The 18689-nt window shown below is 46.3% G+C and overlaps 1 protein-coding gene across 1 annotated transcript in view; it reads left to right on the top strand.

Annotated features, from left to right (window-relative positions):
• Window positions 1-2690: 2690 nt before the first annotated feature.
• The window catches only part of Pla2g4e (phospholipase A2, group IVE), a 66052-nt gene continuing 50053 nt past the window's right edge, over window positions 2691-18689 (top strand). The window contains exon 1 of the mRNA XM_230487.10: window positions 2691-3609. Coding sequence (XP_230487.5) covers window positions 3418-3609 — 192 coding nt within the window. The 5' untranslated portion in view covers window positions 2691-3417. The remainder of the gene's footprint in view (window positions 3610-18689) is intronic.

Genomic DNA, 18689 nt, shown 5'->3' with positions numbered 1-18689 from the left:
GTTGAACTTCTTTTGATTGACTTTATCTCTGTGTGTGTGTGTGTGTGTGTGTGTGTAAGTGTAGTGTAGATTCAGGATGCCATTTTACTGAGTTAGCAAGTAAGCCTTGAGGAGTAAGTAAGACAAGGCCTTGAGACACCCCTTTAAAAGCATTCTTAAAGGATTCAGATCTGGAAGGCTCAACTGAGCTCCATTCCTCTCCACAGGACATGAAACATGGTTGTCCCCTCTGCTGATTCGAAGTCCCTTGTTATCCCCACTTGTACCTCATTTCAGTTTCTGCTGAGGCAAACAAAGTTCCAAAGCATACAGCACAGCAGGGAGCTATGACCCAAGCAAGGAGAGGGCCTTGGAGAGCAGAAGAAAGAAGAGGAGGAAAGTGGGCTGGCAAGAAGGCTCAGTGAGGAGAGGTTCTTGCTGCCAAGCCTTGAATTCAATCTCCAGAACCCACCTGGTGGAAGGAGAGAATGGAACTTCTTAAATGTATTGTGTGTGTCTTTCCACACAAAAGTTAACAAATGAATGCAAATTTGAGAGAGAGAGAGAGAGAGAGAGAGAGAGAGAGAGAGAGAGAGAGAGAGAGACTATGTGGCATCATAGGGACAATCATGCCTCACATGGGATGGAACAATTGCATGGAGGGAAGATTTGTTTTGGCTCATGGTTTCAGAGGGATCAGTCCATCATAGCAGGCAAGGCATCATGGGAAGGTATCATGAAGTTCCTAATGAAGGCTCCTTACATGTGTCAGGCCAGAAAGCAGAGAGTAGGGCCAGAGTCAGGGGTTTGGTTATCACCTTCAAAGGTCTACAGCCGCTATGACTTCTGCCAGCAAGACCCCGCCTTCTCAAGGTTCTGTGGCTCCCCAAAATAATGCCACCAACTGGGAACAAGTGACCAAAACATGAGCCTATAGAGGCTATTTAAGAGTTAAATCACAGGGCTGGGGATTTAGCTCAGTGGTAGAGCGCTTACCTAGGAAGCACAAGGCCCTGGGTTCGGTTCCCAGCTCCGAAAAAAAGAACCAAAAAAAAAAAAAAGAGTTAAATCACAGAAGGATCCTATGAGGCCAGGAAGGACAACTCTAGCCTCCCATTACAACGAGCTGCCTTCTATATACCTAAACCATAGTTGGTCTGTACCATCACACATACGCAGACACCAGATCAGACCCAGGGCCAGGCTCTAACTGCTCAGCTTCCTGGGCCTGTGCACCACCATCGGCATTCTGGATCTTACCTGAGTGCAGAGGGTAGGGGAAATGGGCAGAGAATTGAGAAGCAGAAGGTTCCCTGGGACAAAGAACTCAGCATAAAGGTGCCTAGGCTTCCTTTTGCCTTCATGAAGCCCCCAAAATATTTTGCAAAAGAAATCTTTATTTCTTGGGCCAGGGAGATGGCTCAAGTGCCTGCTGGGCAAATGGATGGAACTTGAGAATATCCTCCCGAGCGAGGATGCTGAAGGTCAGCATATGGTATGTGCTCACGTATACATGGACATTACCCATAAAGTGCAGGACAACCATGCTACAATCCACAGACCCAGTGAAACTGGGAAGTAAGGAGGACCCAAGGGAGGATGTGAGAATCCCACTCAGTAAGAAACAAAACAGTCATCAGAGGTGGATGGAGTGGGGAACTGGGTGGGAGCAGGGGTGGAGAGAGAACAGGATGGTGATGATCAGGTGTAGGGGTGGGTGGGAGAGGGCTGGGAGTGAGGATGGAAACCGTGTGTGTGAGGGGAGCATCTCTGGGACCACTGGAGACCTGGGATGGGGAAGGCTACAGGGAGTCTGTAGGGGTAGCCCTAGCTGAGATCCCCACCAGTCGAGGATATAGAGACTGAAGTGTCCACTCCAGGAGCCAGCTGGTACTTTCAGTGGAAGGAGAGGGACATGAACCCACCTTCAACCGAAATCTGTCTTTCCTTACAAGATGCGCAGAGATAGCGACGGAGCAAAGACTGAAAACAGCCAACCAATGACTGCCCAACTTGAGACCCATGCCATATGGGAGAGGCAACCCCGACAGTATTAATGATACTCTCTTATGTCTGCAGACAGGAATCTAGCACAGCTGTCTCCTGAGAGGCTTCATCGAGCAGCAGATGGAGGCAGAGACCCACAGCCAAACGTCAGGTGGAGCTCAAGGAGTCTTGTGGAAAAGTGGGGGATAGAATTGAGCAAGCCAGAGGAGCAAGGCCACCACGCGAAGACCTACAGAGTCAACTAACCTGCGCCCATGGGGGCTCACAGACTGAACCACTCTCCAAAGAGCATGCAGGGGCTGGACCTAGACATCCTATACATTTGTAGCAAATGTGCAGCTTGGTCTTCATGTAGGTCACCTAACAATTGGTGTGGGTGCTGCCTCTGATTCTGCTGCCTGCCATTGGGTCTCCTTCCCCTACCTGGACTTCTGGGTTGGGAAAGGTGGTGCTTAGTCCTGCTAGGACTAGTTATCCAAGGATAGTTGGTACCCAAGAAGGGAAGCGGGGCTTCCTTTCCTCTGAGGAGGAGAGAGGGGGAAGGGATCTGTAAGGGTGGGACTGGGAGGTGAGGAGGGAGGCGGGCTGTGATTGGGATGTAAAATGTATTTAAAAAAAATTTGGGAAGGAAAAAAAGAAAAACCTAAGCGAAGGCGTTGTGTTAAAGCACTGCAAGATGGCGCTGGAGAGATGGCTCTGTTTCAGTGGTCAGGAGCGTCTGCGGCTCTTCCAGAGGACGTGGCTTGCTTTTGTTTTTGTGATTTTAAACATAATACCATGGTGCATTCTCTTTAAACTTCATCATATCATTTATCAAACTAGACGAAATGAGAGGCAGGGTTAATGACCAGTCTCCACCGTCAGCTCAGAGCCTAGAGGTGGGTATTTGTTTTCATAGCTCAAAATAGAGATGCCGGGTGCGGAGCAACGACTGAGGAGCAATGGCTTTACGGACCGAGAATGTGAGTCTCGTTCAGAGCCTGCTAGCTTTAGTCATCTCGCCATCCCCCCTCCCTTCTCTGGAATATATTGAGTTTCACGCTTAAAAATAGCTCTTACAATGCAGAACTGGAGATAGCCCCGAGCCTGAATCGCAGCTCTGCAATGCCTGTCTTCCGGTCCCCCATCACCTAGTGGTGTGGTGTGGGCGGTGCAGTCTTTGCTGCGCTGACCCTCTGCACAGCAGGGAACCTCTCTTTTACTAGTGACCGCTGGGTTGCTCGAAATGTTTCCGGAGCTCCTCTAGCGAAGCTGTGATCTCTTTCCCTCCCTCCTTAATAATTCATCTGACATTTCTCCAAGAGGAACCTGCTGGCACGTTTCCTTTGTCACAAACCTCTCCTGAAATTCCGAGAGAATTGCCCCCAAGAGGACACCTTGCTTTTAAGAATCAACTCTAGCTCTACGCAGTCTATTCCACATTCCAATGACATGGACATGGCTGGTGTGACCCACGTCTCAGAAGGCCACCATGGCCTGGGGACCAGCATGTTTGTCCCACAGAACACCCAAGGGGAAGAAGACAGCTGGCCAGGAAGAAATTGCAATGACTTTGAAGATGCACAGGACCCACAGACTGCTGTGGCCCCGCCTTTACTTCCCATGGCTTCTGGCGGCTCTCAGGTATGTCTGTTTTCTGAGGGGGGAAGGGATCCTCTCCGCTTAAACTTGACACCGCCCCCCCCGCGCCCCCCCCCCATTCCTAACTCTGAATAAGATCACATGTTTAAAGCTGTTTAAAGCTCAGCCTTTGTTCATTTCTTTCTTTTTCTGGAGGTGTCCCCGCCTCAACCCCATCACCCTACTTGTCTTTACCTCTTTGTGTTCAGAAAAGCGGCTAACAGAAGTTCTAACCTTTTACCAAGTGCCTTCTATGTATCCAATACTCTGCTAGGCTGGGGTTCATGCACTTGGTGAGACTCTTAAGGTTTGGAGATACTAGGCATCTTTTTTTTTTTAAGATATTTTTTAAAAAAGCTTTGTATATGTGTGTGACTATGTAAGTGTTTGTCATGTGTGCACAGTTATCCCAAGGGCAGAAGACGGAGTCAGATCCCCTGGAGCTGGAGTTACAGCTCCAGGTGAGTGTTCCAACACAGGTCCTTTGGAAGAGCAGCAATGCTCTGAACTGGGCAGCCGTCTTCCTCTTAGTTAAGGGACCTTTTCAAGGTCACATAGGTAGTTTTGACAGGGGTAGTGGTTTAAATATGAATGGCCCCATAGGCTCATGCATTTGAATGTTTAGTCACCCCTGAGTGGAACTCTTTGGTAGAAGTAGAAGGACTAGTGGGTGTGGCTTTGTTGGAGGAAGTGTGTCACTGGGGGTAGGCTTTGAGGTTTCAAAGTCCTACCCCCAACCCCACCCACCTCCCCCCAGCTCATCCCCCATCTATGGATCAGAATAAAACTCTCAACTACTTCTCTAGCATCATGCCTGCAAAATCTGCCACTATGCTCTTGCCGTGCTAATAGTGGGCTAAGCCTCTAAAACTAAAGCGGTCTCCAATTAAATGCTTTCTCTTGTAAGAGTTGTTATGGTCTTGGTGTCTCTTCACAGCAATAGAACAGAGACTAAGACAGATGGGTATCCATGAGGTAATGAGAAGTAAAAATAAAGTCGTGCTTGTGAAGGGCCTAGCATTGTGCCTGGTACACATAGCATTGTGCCAAGTGCTCAAATAGACAGTCCACAGCAGCGCCATTCATGTGGCAACATGCAATGGAGAGAGAGTTTGAGGGAATGTTCTGATTTGGTCTTCTCACAGCCCTGCCTACTGGGCAGGGAAGGTAACATCTTGAATAAGTCCTATCTGATAAATTTAGTACTGTACAAAAGCCAAAGGGTGTCAGCTATCTCTTTCTGTCTCCCTCTGTTTACTGCCAGGGATTTGGGAAGAAATGATGATTCACACTTTGAGTTCGACAGCGGTGAGCCTGGCCTAGGTTTTACTCATGAGGCAGAGGCTATGGACCCTTCACCTCCTATAGACCTTACTGTTCTCTCTTCTCCCCTCTGTCTGGCCCCTGGCTTGGTGGATCCATCCTGAGCCTCAACCACAGGGTCACCATACCTGTTTCCAGAAGACGCTGCTTCATAAATGCATCCTAGCATTGTGAGGGATGCTGTGGGTACCCAGCCCTGATGAGAGCATGGCTCCACCCCTTAACCACGTTGATACTCTAGAGAAGTATGGCACATATTTTTTTCTTTTTCTTTTCTTTTCTTTTCTTTCTTTCTTTCTTTCTTTCTTTCTTTCTTTCTTTCTTTTTTTTTTTTTTTTCTGGAGCTGGGGACCGAACCCAGGGCCTTGCGCTTGCTAAGCAAGCAAGTATGGCACTTTTTTTTTTTTTTTTTGGTTCTTTTTTTCGGAGCTGGGGACCGAACCCAGGGCCTTGCGCTTCCTAGGCAAGCGCTCTACCACTGAGCTAAATCCCCAACCCCAAGTATGGCACTTCTTTATTTTTTATTTTTTATTTTTTATTTTTTTGGTTCTTTTTTTTCCGGAGCTGGGGACCGAACCCAGGGCCTTGCGCTTCCTAGGCAAGTGCTCTACTGAGCTAAATCCCCAACCCAAATCTTTTTTTTTTTTTTTTTTTTTTTTTTTTTTTTTTTTGGAGCTGGGGACCGAACCCAGGGCCTTGCGCATGCTAGGCAAGCACTCTACCACTGAGCCAAATCCCCAACCCCAAGTATGGCACTTCTTAAGGTGACCCTTCTCCGAGTCATAGATCATAAGCAGCCAAGACCCCCCAGGATTTCCCTCAACTTCTCTGCCCCACACTGGCCTCCAGCTCCCCATCCCCAAAGTGCCACCATTCCTTAGGTCTAGTGAATCCCTTCTTTCCTTCCTCTTCCTTGTACCACATTCTTCCCAGAAATTTGTGTCTGGGAAACCTGCTAGGGCATCCTCTTGTGATATGCAAAAAAGGAGAGGCAGGGATTGGGACAGACTTGCTCCTCTTTGCCTCGTTAAGGAAGTCACTGGCCTCTCCTTGCTTGCCCAGCATCCTATGCCTGACTCACTTCACAGAGATGCAGCTAAAAAGTAGTGGCAGGAGTAAGGCCCAGCGGCTTAGCGTTGGTCTCCTTGGAATGGGTGAGAGCCTGGGTGCATGTTTGGGAATCAGATGGGACTCCACCCGTTGCTGTCATCTGTGACATCCTGTTGTCTCAGAAGAGTTCCTTGACTCCTTGGTCTTCCTATTTCCTTATCTATGGAGAAATAGCAGGTAAGAAGTTGATAAGCTACTTAGTACAGGGCCCCAGTCCCCGAGGGAGCAATGGAGGCCATCCTTATGTTTCTTCTCTTCTGCCTTTGCCGTTCCACACATTGTATTGGGATTCAGGAATGAGGCGGTGCTGTGATGCCCTTTTCTCCACCTGCTTCATAGGACAGAGGCCACCTATCTGGGACATAGACCACCACAGAAAGACATTTCATTTCATACACTTCATTTATTATTTAATTTTTATGAATACCACTCCATGTATAATATTAGTGCAATAAAATACATTTCATCTACTATTGCCTAATTTTTAATTAAACTTAAGATTTGCTCAAAGTTTCTTTTTTTGGTTTTTATTTCTTTATTTTTTTAAGATAAGGTTTTTTCTACATAGCACTGTATATGAGAATTCTGGATGTTTGGTTTCTTTAAAAACATAGAAATATAAGAATTTACTTTTGGGGACTGGAGAGATGGCTCAGCAGTTAAGAGCACTGATTGCTCTTCCAAAGGTTCTGAGTTCAATTCCCAGCAACCACATGGTGGCTCGCAACCATCTATAACTGGATCTGGTGTGTCTGAAGATAGCAACAGTGTACTCATATAACTAAAATGAATAAATCTTTAAAAAAATGTACTTTTGTTTTAATCACAGGTGCAAGGTTTTTGGGCTGCTGGGACTCTGTCCGCAGCTGCTGACTATGATTTTCCTAGTGCTCCAGCAGAAACGTGATTTTTTTTAGGATGCAGATAATTTTTGTGATTGAGTGACATTTGGAATTCTGGGAACTTTTGGAGGGTATAAAAATGCTAGAGCTTTGGTACACAGGGTTGGTGGTTAGTGGTCATTCAGGGGGTTGGTTGATTGAGACTTATTAGTACTCATATTCAAAGAAGAAACAAAAGGAAAGGAATTAGATTCAGAGGTCTCCATCTATCTCCCTCCCCTCCAACCTTCTTTCTCTCCCATGTAGTGATGGGGAGTGAATCAGAGGGCGGGGTGGGGGAAAAGGGTGGGAAAAGGAGGACTCCACAAAGTATCAAAGACCGGCTTCAGCTCTGGCTGTCCTGGAACTCACTGTGTAGATCAGACTGGCCTCTGACTCCCACAGATGTGCCTGTTTCTGTGTCACTATGCCCAACTTAAAGTCTCTTTTAAAAATACACTGGAGGGGTCTGGGGAGATGGCTCAGCAGTTAATAGCATATATACTCCTCCAGGAGGTCCCAGTTTAGTTCACGAACACCTTGTACTGAGTACTGGAGCCCAGGTAGGGAAGATGGAGGGAGGGTAGCTAACGGGCAAAGGAGAGTAACTGCACAAGAGGGATGAGATAACTTCTGCTGTCCTGCAGTGAGGTTCCCTTTGAGCACCTGTACTCATGTGAACACACCCATACGCAAATACATACACATAATTAAACGGATCTTTAATTAATTAAATATATCGGGAGGTTAGGTTAGCAGAGCACTTAGCCAGAACTTACTTCCATAGGGTCCTGGGTTCAATCCTCAACATCACACACACACACACACACACACACACACACACACACACACACACACACACAAACCTAAACAAACCTAAAATACTTTACCACATAGCAGCTTCATATATTTATGGGACACAGTGTGACACTTAAGTAGATGTACCTATCAGACATTTATCATTTCTTCATGTTCAGAAGATTCAAACTCCTGTATCAGTTATTTGCAAATATTTCTTTAATCAATCATAGTTATCTTAAAATGTTTGGGATGTTGAGGTAGATCTACTGTAAACCACTCAACCTAGATAATCCACCTTCGAGTTTTTCTTAGATAATATTTATACAATTATGCTTATAATATTTGGGCATACCTATCCCAGGGTATTTTTATGCTGAAATTACCGTATGTTTTTTAGACTAAAGCTTAACATTCATAATTACATTTTTGTGTTTCTGGATGGGTGTGGTAGTGGACATCAAACCAAGGGCATCAAAAAATGGTAGGAAAAAAAAAAGGAGCTTTAGCACGGAGCTATGAAGCCGGAACTTCATGACTGCAACCCTTATGGCTGGCTGATATTCCACAGAAGGTACTCTATAGTGAAGTTGGGTCTAGAATGAACTGTCAACTTCCATGATATTTTTCAGAGACTGGTCAGGTCCATTAAGACTTTTGTGAAATGTGCGGTGATTAAATGGCCGCTAGCCTCGGCTAGTGTGTGACTGGGGACATATGGGCACATCTGTCATACACAGAGTCCTCGATAACAATCACATGGTAGCTTTTGAAGGAACAGCTCACTAATTCTCAAATGATTTCTTCTCCATTCTCTGCTTTGGCCTTTGGAGGGTTCTGTGTAGAACCACCCATGCAAACCATTCTTTCTGGACAGCATATAGCCTCCAGTAAATACCAGATCATCAGGCTGACTGGGCCTCCCTCCTTGGAGTCACATTCCCTGCCCTATATTCTTGGGTAACTCCTCTTGGGCTTGCCACATTCTCCTGAGAAAACCAGGAAGCACATCAGAGGCGGCTTCTTTTCTTTTCATTCATTGAACAAATATTTACTGAGTTCCTACTGTGTGCCTGGGATTGTTTCAGGAGTGGGAGACAGCTCTGAACAGGTCATGTGAGATCCAGTCCTCATGCAACCTACATGTACGATGATAGGACATGAGAATACGTATAGTACTATTCTGATAGACAGGACAAAGTGTGTGTCACCAAGTGACTGGCAGCAGAGACGGTTTGACAGACATTTTCTTAACATTTAAATGAGCATCTTCAGGATGAGAGGAATGGTTAGAATGTGTTCCCAAAATGCCCTGAGGTAGGCACAAGTTTCATTGGTTTTAGAAACAGATAACCAGGGTGTCTTGTGGGCAGAAAGCAGGGGAAGAGTCAGGATGTCAGTGGTCAAAGATAAGGTCAGGACAGTCTGCCCAGATGCCGCAGAAGCAGCCTTCTTAGCTTCCTTCTGTGGTCCAAAGAGAGCCTAAGGGCAATTTCATCTGTGTGTTAAAACATCAGCAGACGGTGCCACTTGGGAAAGGAAAACAAATATGGCAGCTTTAGCTGTGACCCAAGGCTGGTGGCCTGACTAGGACGGGGAGAAATGAGCAGACTCATGACCTCTTCTGAAAATAGAACTTACAAGATTCAGCGATACATTGATTCTGAAATAAGCAATCACAGATACTGCTTAGTTTTTTGCCTTAGAAACTGCAGGGTTCTATTAATCAGGTGAGGGACACTAGAGTTGAAATGGCTTGGGGTAAAGGGGACTGGAGGTTTCTGTCTTAGACATTTTAGCTTTATTTGTAGTGCAGAGAACTGAACCCAGAGCCTTGCACATGCTAGACGAGTGTCAGATCACTGAGCCATACCTCCAGTCCTTGTCTTGGACATCTGAAATTTGAAATACCTTCAAGTAGAAATGTCATGTAGACAATTGACAGGCTAGGAACCTAGTAGGAAGATAATATGTTTGAATACATGAAGCAGAATAGGAGGAATTTTCATCTTGAACATGATCCCATACATTCCAGGCTGACATTGAACTTGTGTAGCCCTGAGGGCTACTTGAGGGTAGCCCTGAATTCATGATCTTCTTGCCTTTCCCTCCCAAGTGCCTGGGCTACAGGCCTGTGCACATACCCAGGTTATGAGGCGCTAAAGGTCAAACCCATCGTCTCCCCATCTGAGAGGCTAGCACTGTGCCAACTGACTTGCATCACCAGCCACGAGATACCAACAGCTTTAAAAGCCACGGCACAGGGTGAGATGGGCAATGGAGACGGCAGCGACAGAAGAGGCAGAGTTCTGCACTCTCCTGTTGTCTACCATCCGACAGCCGGCTGCAGAAGAGTCATCGAAAGGGACGGAAGGCTGGGTGCAGTGGTACACACCTAACAGTCTTGCCATGTGAGGGGCAGAAGAGGATTATTGGGAGTTGAAGATCAGCCTCTGCCATATAGCAAGAACTCCTCCAAAACAAAGCCAAAAAAAAATGCACAAGTAGAATGGGAAGAAACAGACAAGGTTGTAATGAATCAGTAAGGAAGTGTGCTGCTGGTTCATTACAAAAACAGCCAAGAGTGCTTTTCTCTAAGCATCCCAGCACACGCTGCTATCTTTCTGAGCACGGAGGAGGTGGTCCAGAAGTACTTTCAGGATGCTGACTCTCCAGGCCAGCTTGCTTCCTCATTCCCCAGAAGATGCTGGCTTGGCCAGCTGCTGCCTGGAGAAGCTCCCAGCTCCCCACTATCTCCACCATCAAAGTTCATATCTGCACTCCGGAGGCCACACCTCAGTTCCCACCCTGCAAGGTTCACACCCCATGGTCCACAGCTCACACCCTTCCCTCCTGGCAAGGCCTGCCCTACTCTGGGCCACCTACGCATAGTGAGGCAAGCTCATTCCACCTCGTTTTCCAGATTCTGCTGCCTACCCTCCTGGAGTCTAAGTCTGTCCTCCACACCTTGTCTGCAGGTTGAGATCCAGCTCAAGGCTCAGCCACTCAGTCAGGTTTCATTTTGGTACCTGAGGAAGTTTCCTTCAGGACTATCTGTGTCATACCAGGTCACTGAAGCTTAATGGATACCTTCTGCCTCATCCTTCTGTCCACCCCATCACCATATGTAGTCGGTCCTTCTCAGTCAGCCTTGAATCCTATCACTCCTCGTGATCCTTCATCCCGGCCTGAGCCATCATTCTTGTTCTCTGCCTGAGCCACCTGCAACCTCTCTTCCGCTCGCCATCCTGTCAAGCCTGTAGATTGCCCCCCAGGCAGAGCACTCTTACATCACCTCTGCTGTGTAATACCTCCCAATGGCATCCATCCCTTATGATAAAATGCAAGTTTATTTATTTATTTTTTTAACCATGGCTTTCAAAGTTATATGACCCACCTTCCGGGCTACTTTTCACCTCCTTCCTCATTGTGCCTCAGACACAGGTGTCCATTTCCTAAGCCTGCCAGCCTCGCCTGCCTCTCAGTTCGTGTGATGTATTCTTTATCTGGGAGGCTCTTCTCTGCAGTGTCCACACAGCTAATCTTTCAGCTGTAGCATAAGGGCTACCTGCTCTGGGAGACCCTGATTCTTCCCCTAGCCAGAGCCAGGTCGCCCCTGATGTGGTCCTTCTCCGGCTCAGTACTTGCACAGCTACTGTTAATAATGGTTGGTGTTTATTTACTCTTTATCTAGTAAATCTACTTCACTGGGAGACACAGCTAGCACATACATTTTGGTATCTGGAATCTATAACGTAGTTCCAAGCCCTGGGGAGGCATTCAAATATCTTTGCTGTCAATGATTGAAGCTTTCCCTAAGGTCTTGAGCCCACCTAAGCATTAGGTTTCTTGTCATTCAGGTTCTCTTATATTAGTTTCTTCCATCTATTCGTCCTGTAGGAAAAAATCATAAAGCCATTGATTTCTACATGCTATTAAAATGTGTTACATGCCAGACTCCGCATGGTAGTCATTGCAACCAGTGCATATGTGTATGTGTGTGTGTATGAGAGAGAGACAGAGACAGACACAGACACAGAGAGACATACATGGAGACACAGAGAGAACACATGTGTGTTCTGAGTGTATATCCTGTGAAATGAATGTTATTGACCCAGTTTTGCACACAGAAACAATGAATCAGAGAAAATAATTGCCTAACGCTACCTAGCTAGACTCCAATGCACTGTCCTCTATGTTTGTCAGTGAGGGCTTTGTCTCTCCAACCATCTGTGAAGTTATCGCAGGCTTTGTTGTTGTTTCAGGCTTTTGGTCAGAGGTATCTTTGGTTTGCTTTTGGTGTCTCTGACCTCCACCTGCAGGTGTTCCCTAGATATCCTCTGTGCCACTTGGGAGGGTACGTTGGTCAGCATGGATAAAGGGATCCATGTTTCTGCCAAAGTTAGAGAGATGAGCTATGGAGCTAACTCTGAGAAAGGTGAGTGACCGCCCCACCCCAGATTCTCACTTCCAGGGACCAAGGCTTACCTTCCCTAAAGTAACTCTCTCCTAGGCTAGGTTGGCAATTGCTACAATTACTTTTTGCCACACCAGTCATCCAGGGAGGGCTCTCCCATAGGCTCAGCAAGCAGTTAGGATTACAGATGTCCTCAGAACCGAGGCATGGCAACAGAGTAACAGACTTGCACCATCTTCTGATCTCCTGAGGCACTGGGGGACACAGAAGGGACGCACACATACAGACAAAACACTTATATACATAAGACAGCAAAACAAATCTAAAAAAGAAGTTTTAAACTTTACTTTGCATTTTCCACTGATTTTTACCTTTTGAAAATGATTTATTTTTACTTTAGGTGTATTGGTATTTTGCCCGAATGTGTGTCTGTTCCTCTCCAGATCCCTTGAAACTAGAATTACAGACAGCAGTGAGCAGCCATGTGGGTGCTGAGAATCGAACCCGGGTTCTCTGGAAGACCAGCCAGTGCTCTTAACCACCAAGCCATCCATCCAGACCTTCCACCTGCTCCTTTCCAAGTCTCACGTAGCCTAGGCTGGTCTCAGACTCACCGTGTAGCTGAGGATGACCTCAAGGCCCTGACCCTGGGATTATAGGTATTATCATACCTAGCATCATCTCCATTTCATATCTCACTTCCTCATTAGTGATGATCAGAATAATAACCTGCTGAAGAGCGGGTTCCAGGTTTAGCTCATTTTTCCTCATGCAGCAAGATGGGCACAGTGGTCATTTTTCTAGTATAATTTATCATCTACATCATTCCCCTACTGGGAAAGCCATAACGTTCATATGTAAATTTCCTGCACAGGTGCCAATGGGTTGACTTTCTGACTCTCTGGGCTTTAAATGCTGTAACTTTAAACTAAATTTACTAGAGTTAATAGAATTACTATTAGAATTACTTTTCATCCTTAATTATATCCATTTAAGTTCACTGCATTTTTTTTCATTTTCAGTCTTCTGCATAAATTCTAGAATATTTTAGACCAGCGCTCCCCAAACTTTTAATTGGAAATTTGATTGTATTAAATGTATGGATTGACCCAGAAAGATGTTATAGTATTATTTTCCCCTTAGGGCAGGTATGATGCTTCCATTTTTTGATTCTTTGTCTGTGATGACCTTTACAGCTTTCTACAGAGTTCCTATACATTTTTTATAGTTTGCCTAGAATATTCTTAGTCTCTCTGCTCCTCCCCTCCCTCTCTTGGGTCTTTAGGTGCCTTTTAGGTGGCCTGGAACCCATTATGTAGACTAGGTTGGCCTTGAACTCATAGAGATTCAACAGCCTCTGCTCCCCATGTGCTGGAAATGAAGATATGTGCTACCACACCTGCCCTAAGAGGATATTGTATCTCTTGTGACTACTATTTTATGGGGAAATTAAGATTGCCCACTTAGTTTTATAAGCATTCATATTTATTATACCACCACTAGCAAATGCGTTAGATTTGTTGTTCATCGCCATGGAAACAAACAAATCAGATCCAGATTTACCAAGATATGTGACTCTTTCAAGGAGAGCAGGTGGCGAGGAGAACATGTTTGTAGCAAACTAACCACTCAATGGTTTTGTTGCTCCTAGTTTTGAGATAGGATCCCATGTAGCCCAGGCTGTCCTTGAGCTCTCTATGGAGCTGAGGATAACCTCAAACCCCTAACCCCACATCCAACTATAGAATGCATATTCTTAAAGGATATCATTTATAGGGTATTTAAGACATTAGGGATATTACCAGCTGTAGCATGGAAATCCATTCCTATGCGGAAGAGAGTGAGGCGTGTTGACATCCAGGGCTGCACTGGCTTGGGTTTTCCCTGGCAGACACATGGAATGGTGGGAGTGAGCCCCACCCCACAGGGTGGAGGAAGCCTTCTGTTCTGCTCCAGTGTCATTTTTCCAGCTGGGTAGTGGATTGGTTCCTGGGTGTTCCCTTGATTATTCTTTATAAATCACAACTTTGCATGTGATTGCTTAATACGTTTTGAAAAGGAGGGACTCGGATTAGAAGATACGCGGGCAATGCTTTTCTAGGGGCAGAAAAACAAGTCATCCCTACCTCTCTCCCTGCACTCCTCCATATTTGGGGTACAAAAGCATCCTGAAGCCCAAGTATCTAGGTCATTTGCGAACTTATTTGAAGTGTTTATTTCATTTAAAATCAATATACATTTTATTCAACATGTAATAATCAAAGGTATTTCTGGGACATTTGGGAATTAAAAATCTGAACTAGCGCATGTCATGATTCATTTCCTGTGACTTCACTGAGGCCATCTGTACCTTCCTTTGTCCCATCTTCTAATCTTGCCTCAGACTGTCCTTTGCCCTTTTCTCAGTCACAACTTCCTGCTAGGAGAGAGCAGCTGACACCTGTGGCAAAGAGCAACAGTGTAGCTCCTCCCAGGACAACAACCAGCCCTCCTCTCTCAACAGAGCAGGAGCAAGCTGTGGGAATGTGATGATTCACGGCCACCGGCCACCGAGAGAAGTGTTTCCATTGCCAATACAACAGGGATGGGTCGGGGTGAGGGATGGTCGGGGTAGGGGTGGATGGGTGATAGGGTTGACTTCCAGACTCAGGGCAAAGGAGAGGCCCGAGTAGCTCCTGATGAGGGAGGAATCAAGGCAGAGTGAGGGAACTAGAGAGTGGATTCCTGAAGGCACAGACACAAGCAGGTGACTCCCACCTTAGGTGTTACATCTCAGAGGACCTGCCCTCCTCAAAAGGCACAAGGGACGCAGTCCAGTCCAGAAAACACACACACACACACACACACAAACACACAAACACATACACACACACACACACAAACACACACACACACACACACACACACAGAGCACTACCACCACCACCACCACCACCCTGTCTTCATTTCTCACCTCCCTTCCCATAGAAACCAAAGTGCAGAAGGGTTGGCCAAGTGTCAGAACTGCTTCCACAGAAGAGGCAGAGTAACTGAAACCAAATCTGTGTAAGCTTAAGCAGATAGAAAGTATCTTTGTATTGTCCCCTGTCCCTGTGACTTTATCCAGGGTCACCCAAATTACTGCCTTGAGGGCAGCAAGAGTTGCTGGGGTTCCCTTTGTCACGATGCAATTCCTACAGAGCATCCAGAATGTCTGCCCCTGGCTTTTGCTTAGCACGACCTGAAACCCGAGGTCACCATGGATAGGGTAAAGAAGAGGCTGGCAGAGATTGAGGATCTGTACCAGGTGGGGACTCATCAGACTACAAGGTCTCGCTGTGTCACTAGAGCCAACTCAGCCACCATATCCTCAGTGCAAATTTACTTAAACATTATAACCAACTAAATACAACAGGAACAGCCCCAGGGTGTTTTCCCAGGATCAGGGCTGACACTCATCCCAAATTGGGCTGGAGCAGTGGGGTTGAGGATAAGGGGGACAGTTAGGAATGAGTCTTTCAAGTCACACTCCAAGCCCCAGAGGCTAGCCACTCAGATCCAGTCTGCAACACCGCTTATTCTCCTGTGATATTGCAGGAATTTTTCTTTCCAAAGGTCCAGGGAAGAACAGGAGCAACCTCTGTATAAACTGAGGACATGGCCGATCCAAGGAATGAAGGGAAGGCTTTGATCGTAGATATGGTAGAACAGCCAAAGGTATCTGGAAGAATCCAGAGCAGAGAGAGAGTAGTAGACTCAACATGGCCAGCAGACCGGATCAGGCCATGAGAGGAGGAAGGGAGGGAGAAGGCAAGAAGGAGAAAAGAGAGAGTGCAAAGGAGATCAAGGCAGAGGGGACCAAGAGAGGAGAATAAAGGAGGACACATGGCCAAAATGTCAGAGTTATATGGGAATGAGGAACTGGGGGAGAGGAAGCCCAGGAGCTGGAAAAGTTTAGTGTAGGGGCGGGGTGAGAAGAGTTAAGAGCCACTGAGAAAGCCTGGAAGCCAACATGTACTTTAGTACGCTAACAGGCACCATAGATAGCCATTTGTCCCTCGTTTCTTTTGAACCTGACAACCTCCATATGCACACACATACAGAGAAACAATCACACACAGACAAGCATACAAAACAGACAGATGGACATGTGTACACAAAGAGGCACACAGACATACAGACAAGCACACAAAACAGAGGTGTGCAGAGACACATACATAGACAGACACTCATATGCACAGACACACATAGAGTTGCATACAGACACACATAGACACCCAGAAGCACAAATAAACATACATATACATGCATACACACAGACACACATGGAGCTACACACAGACACATAGACACACTTCTATAAGACTCCTAAAGAAACACACACATAGTCACACACTCACGCATGCTCACATACATAGGCACACAGAGAAAAACATGAACAATACCTTCTTTGACCACACACACATCACCATGCACATTACCATGAGCTGTCCCTGTCATATCTTAGAAGTACCCTACCAATCTCTATCTTATTGTCGTCTAAGCTGGTGTCCAAGCATGGCATGGTCCTACTGGGCAACAAAGAATAAACCATACCCAAAGGCCAGCAAAAGGAGAGGACTTAGAGAGGACTACAGATGAGAACACAGCAGGCCAGACTTACTCCTGGAGTTCTGGACTGACCTAAAAGGAAAGCCCAGGGACTGGGGCCCACAACTCCTGCCCCTAACCAATATTCTACTGTGCACCACACTGCCTTTCTAAACACAAAGGGGCACTGATCTGAAGCTGATAGAGAGCTCCAGCCCCCTCTACTGTGCTGTCCCTGTCAGCCCTCTGGTCTGGTGCCATTTGTTCTATTTCTGCTCTGGAAGTCTTGGGAAGTGACTATAGAGCTTTGCCTCAGGCATTTGAACCAAAGGGAGGCAGTAGGGGTAGACTTTATTCCTCTGGGACTTGGCTAGAACCAAAGTCAGTCAAAAGACAGACACCAGTGGAGAAACTTTCTCAGCCAGAGTTTCATGGAGTCCAGCCAAGCAACCTGGACAAATGAACCCAGAGAAGAACCTGCTGGATCTGCCCAACTTCCTCCTGAGCACCTGGAGAGGCTTCTGGCTGCAGAGTGGCTCTCAGGAGACCTGGCAAGGCTGTTAGAAGCTGCTTGGTTTTAGATCGAGGATGAGGGTTATCTGTTGTCTCTCTAGGGCAGTAGTTCTCAACCCGTGGGTCCCAACCTCTTTGAAGGGGGTGTGGGGAGGTTGAATGACCTTTTCACAGGGGTCACCTAAGACCATCAGAAAACACAGATATTTACATTACTGTTTATAATAGTAGTAAGATTACAGTTATGAAGTAACAGTGAAAGTAGGTTTATGGCCCGGGTCCCCTAAGCAGGAGGAACTGTATCAGAGGGTCACAGCATGAGGAGGGTTGAGAATCACTGAGCCCAAAGAGCTCGTGTGTGACTACAGCTGGCTAATAATTCCATTGCTTCCATCTCCCAATTTCATGGAGAAGTCTGAAGCCATGATTTCATGGTTTCGAACCTGACACCAGAGAGCCCTCTGCTTCCTAGAAATGTCTAAGATTAGTTGAGTGTCCACAGCTGGTGGTCCAATCCTTTGGGAGTTGTCCAAGATTTTCCATTCCCATGACTGGTGAATAGTCATGGGAGACTGGTAAGGCGGAGTCAACTTAAGCTATGACAAGGGCAGCAACATGCCACCTTTCCAGCATGACAGTAAATTTCCTAGACAGCAGCATAAAACTGTTTTTAAAAAAAATCCCACTTTAAGAAATGGGACCTGGGAAGCTGGAGGGATGGCTCAATGGTTAGGAGCACTGGCTGCTCTTCCAAATGATCTGGGTTCAATTCCAACCACCCACATTGCAGCTCACAACTGTCTGTAAGTCCTATTCCAACATCTTCACACAGACATGCATGTAGACAAAACACTAGTGCACATAAAAATAAAAACAAATAAAATCATTTAAAAAAAATAATAAAGGGGAACTGGGATGGGCATGGTGGCCCAAGCCTCTAATCCCAGCACTCAGGAGACAGAGACAGGTGGATCGCTGTGATTTCAAGGCCAGCCCACTCCAAAGAGCAAATTCCAGAAGAGAAATGGGAACTAGAAGCTGTCTTTTTCTTTAGGCCTACTTCTGAAGACCAGACAGCATCCCACAGCACCATTTCTGTCATGATCAACTAGCTCTAAGAGAAGGTTATAAGAGTTGCCATTAGGACACTCATTGTGTGTGTGTGTGTGTGTGTGTGTGAGAGAGAGAGAGAGAGAGAGAGAGAGAGAGAGAGAGAGAGAGAGAGAGAGAGAGAGAGAGAGAGAGACCCAGTGAGTTTTGTTGGAATTGCCTATAGGAACGTGAGCAGTATCTTGCAGGAGCACAGGCATCCGGCCAATGGCCCTCCCTCACTGTTGAAGAAAGTGTTCCTCACCCCTCTAGCAAATCTTAACAGCACATAAATCCTCGGGGAGGGGCAGAGTTCCGTGGGCTCCTTGCAATGCCAAGGTATTGACAGGCCCAGTGCTGTACAGATCTTGTTTAAGAGTGCA

Source organism: Rattus norvegicus, chromosome 3 (assembly GCF_036323735.1).
Source record: "Rattus norvegicus strain BN/NHsdMcwi chromosome 3, GRCr8, whole genome shotgun sequence".
Classification (NCBI taxonomy): Eukaryota; Metazoa; Chordata; class Mammalia; order Rodentia; family Muridae; genus Rattus; species Rattus norvegicus.
Note: the sequence above shows the minus strand (reverse complement) of the source record. Positions and strands in the feature narration are given on the sequence as shown.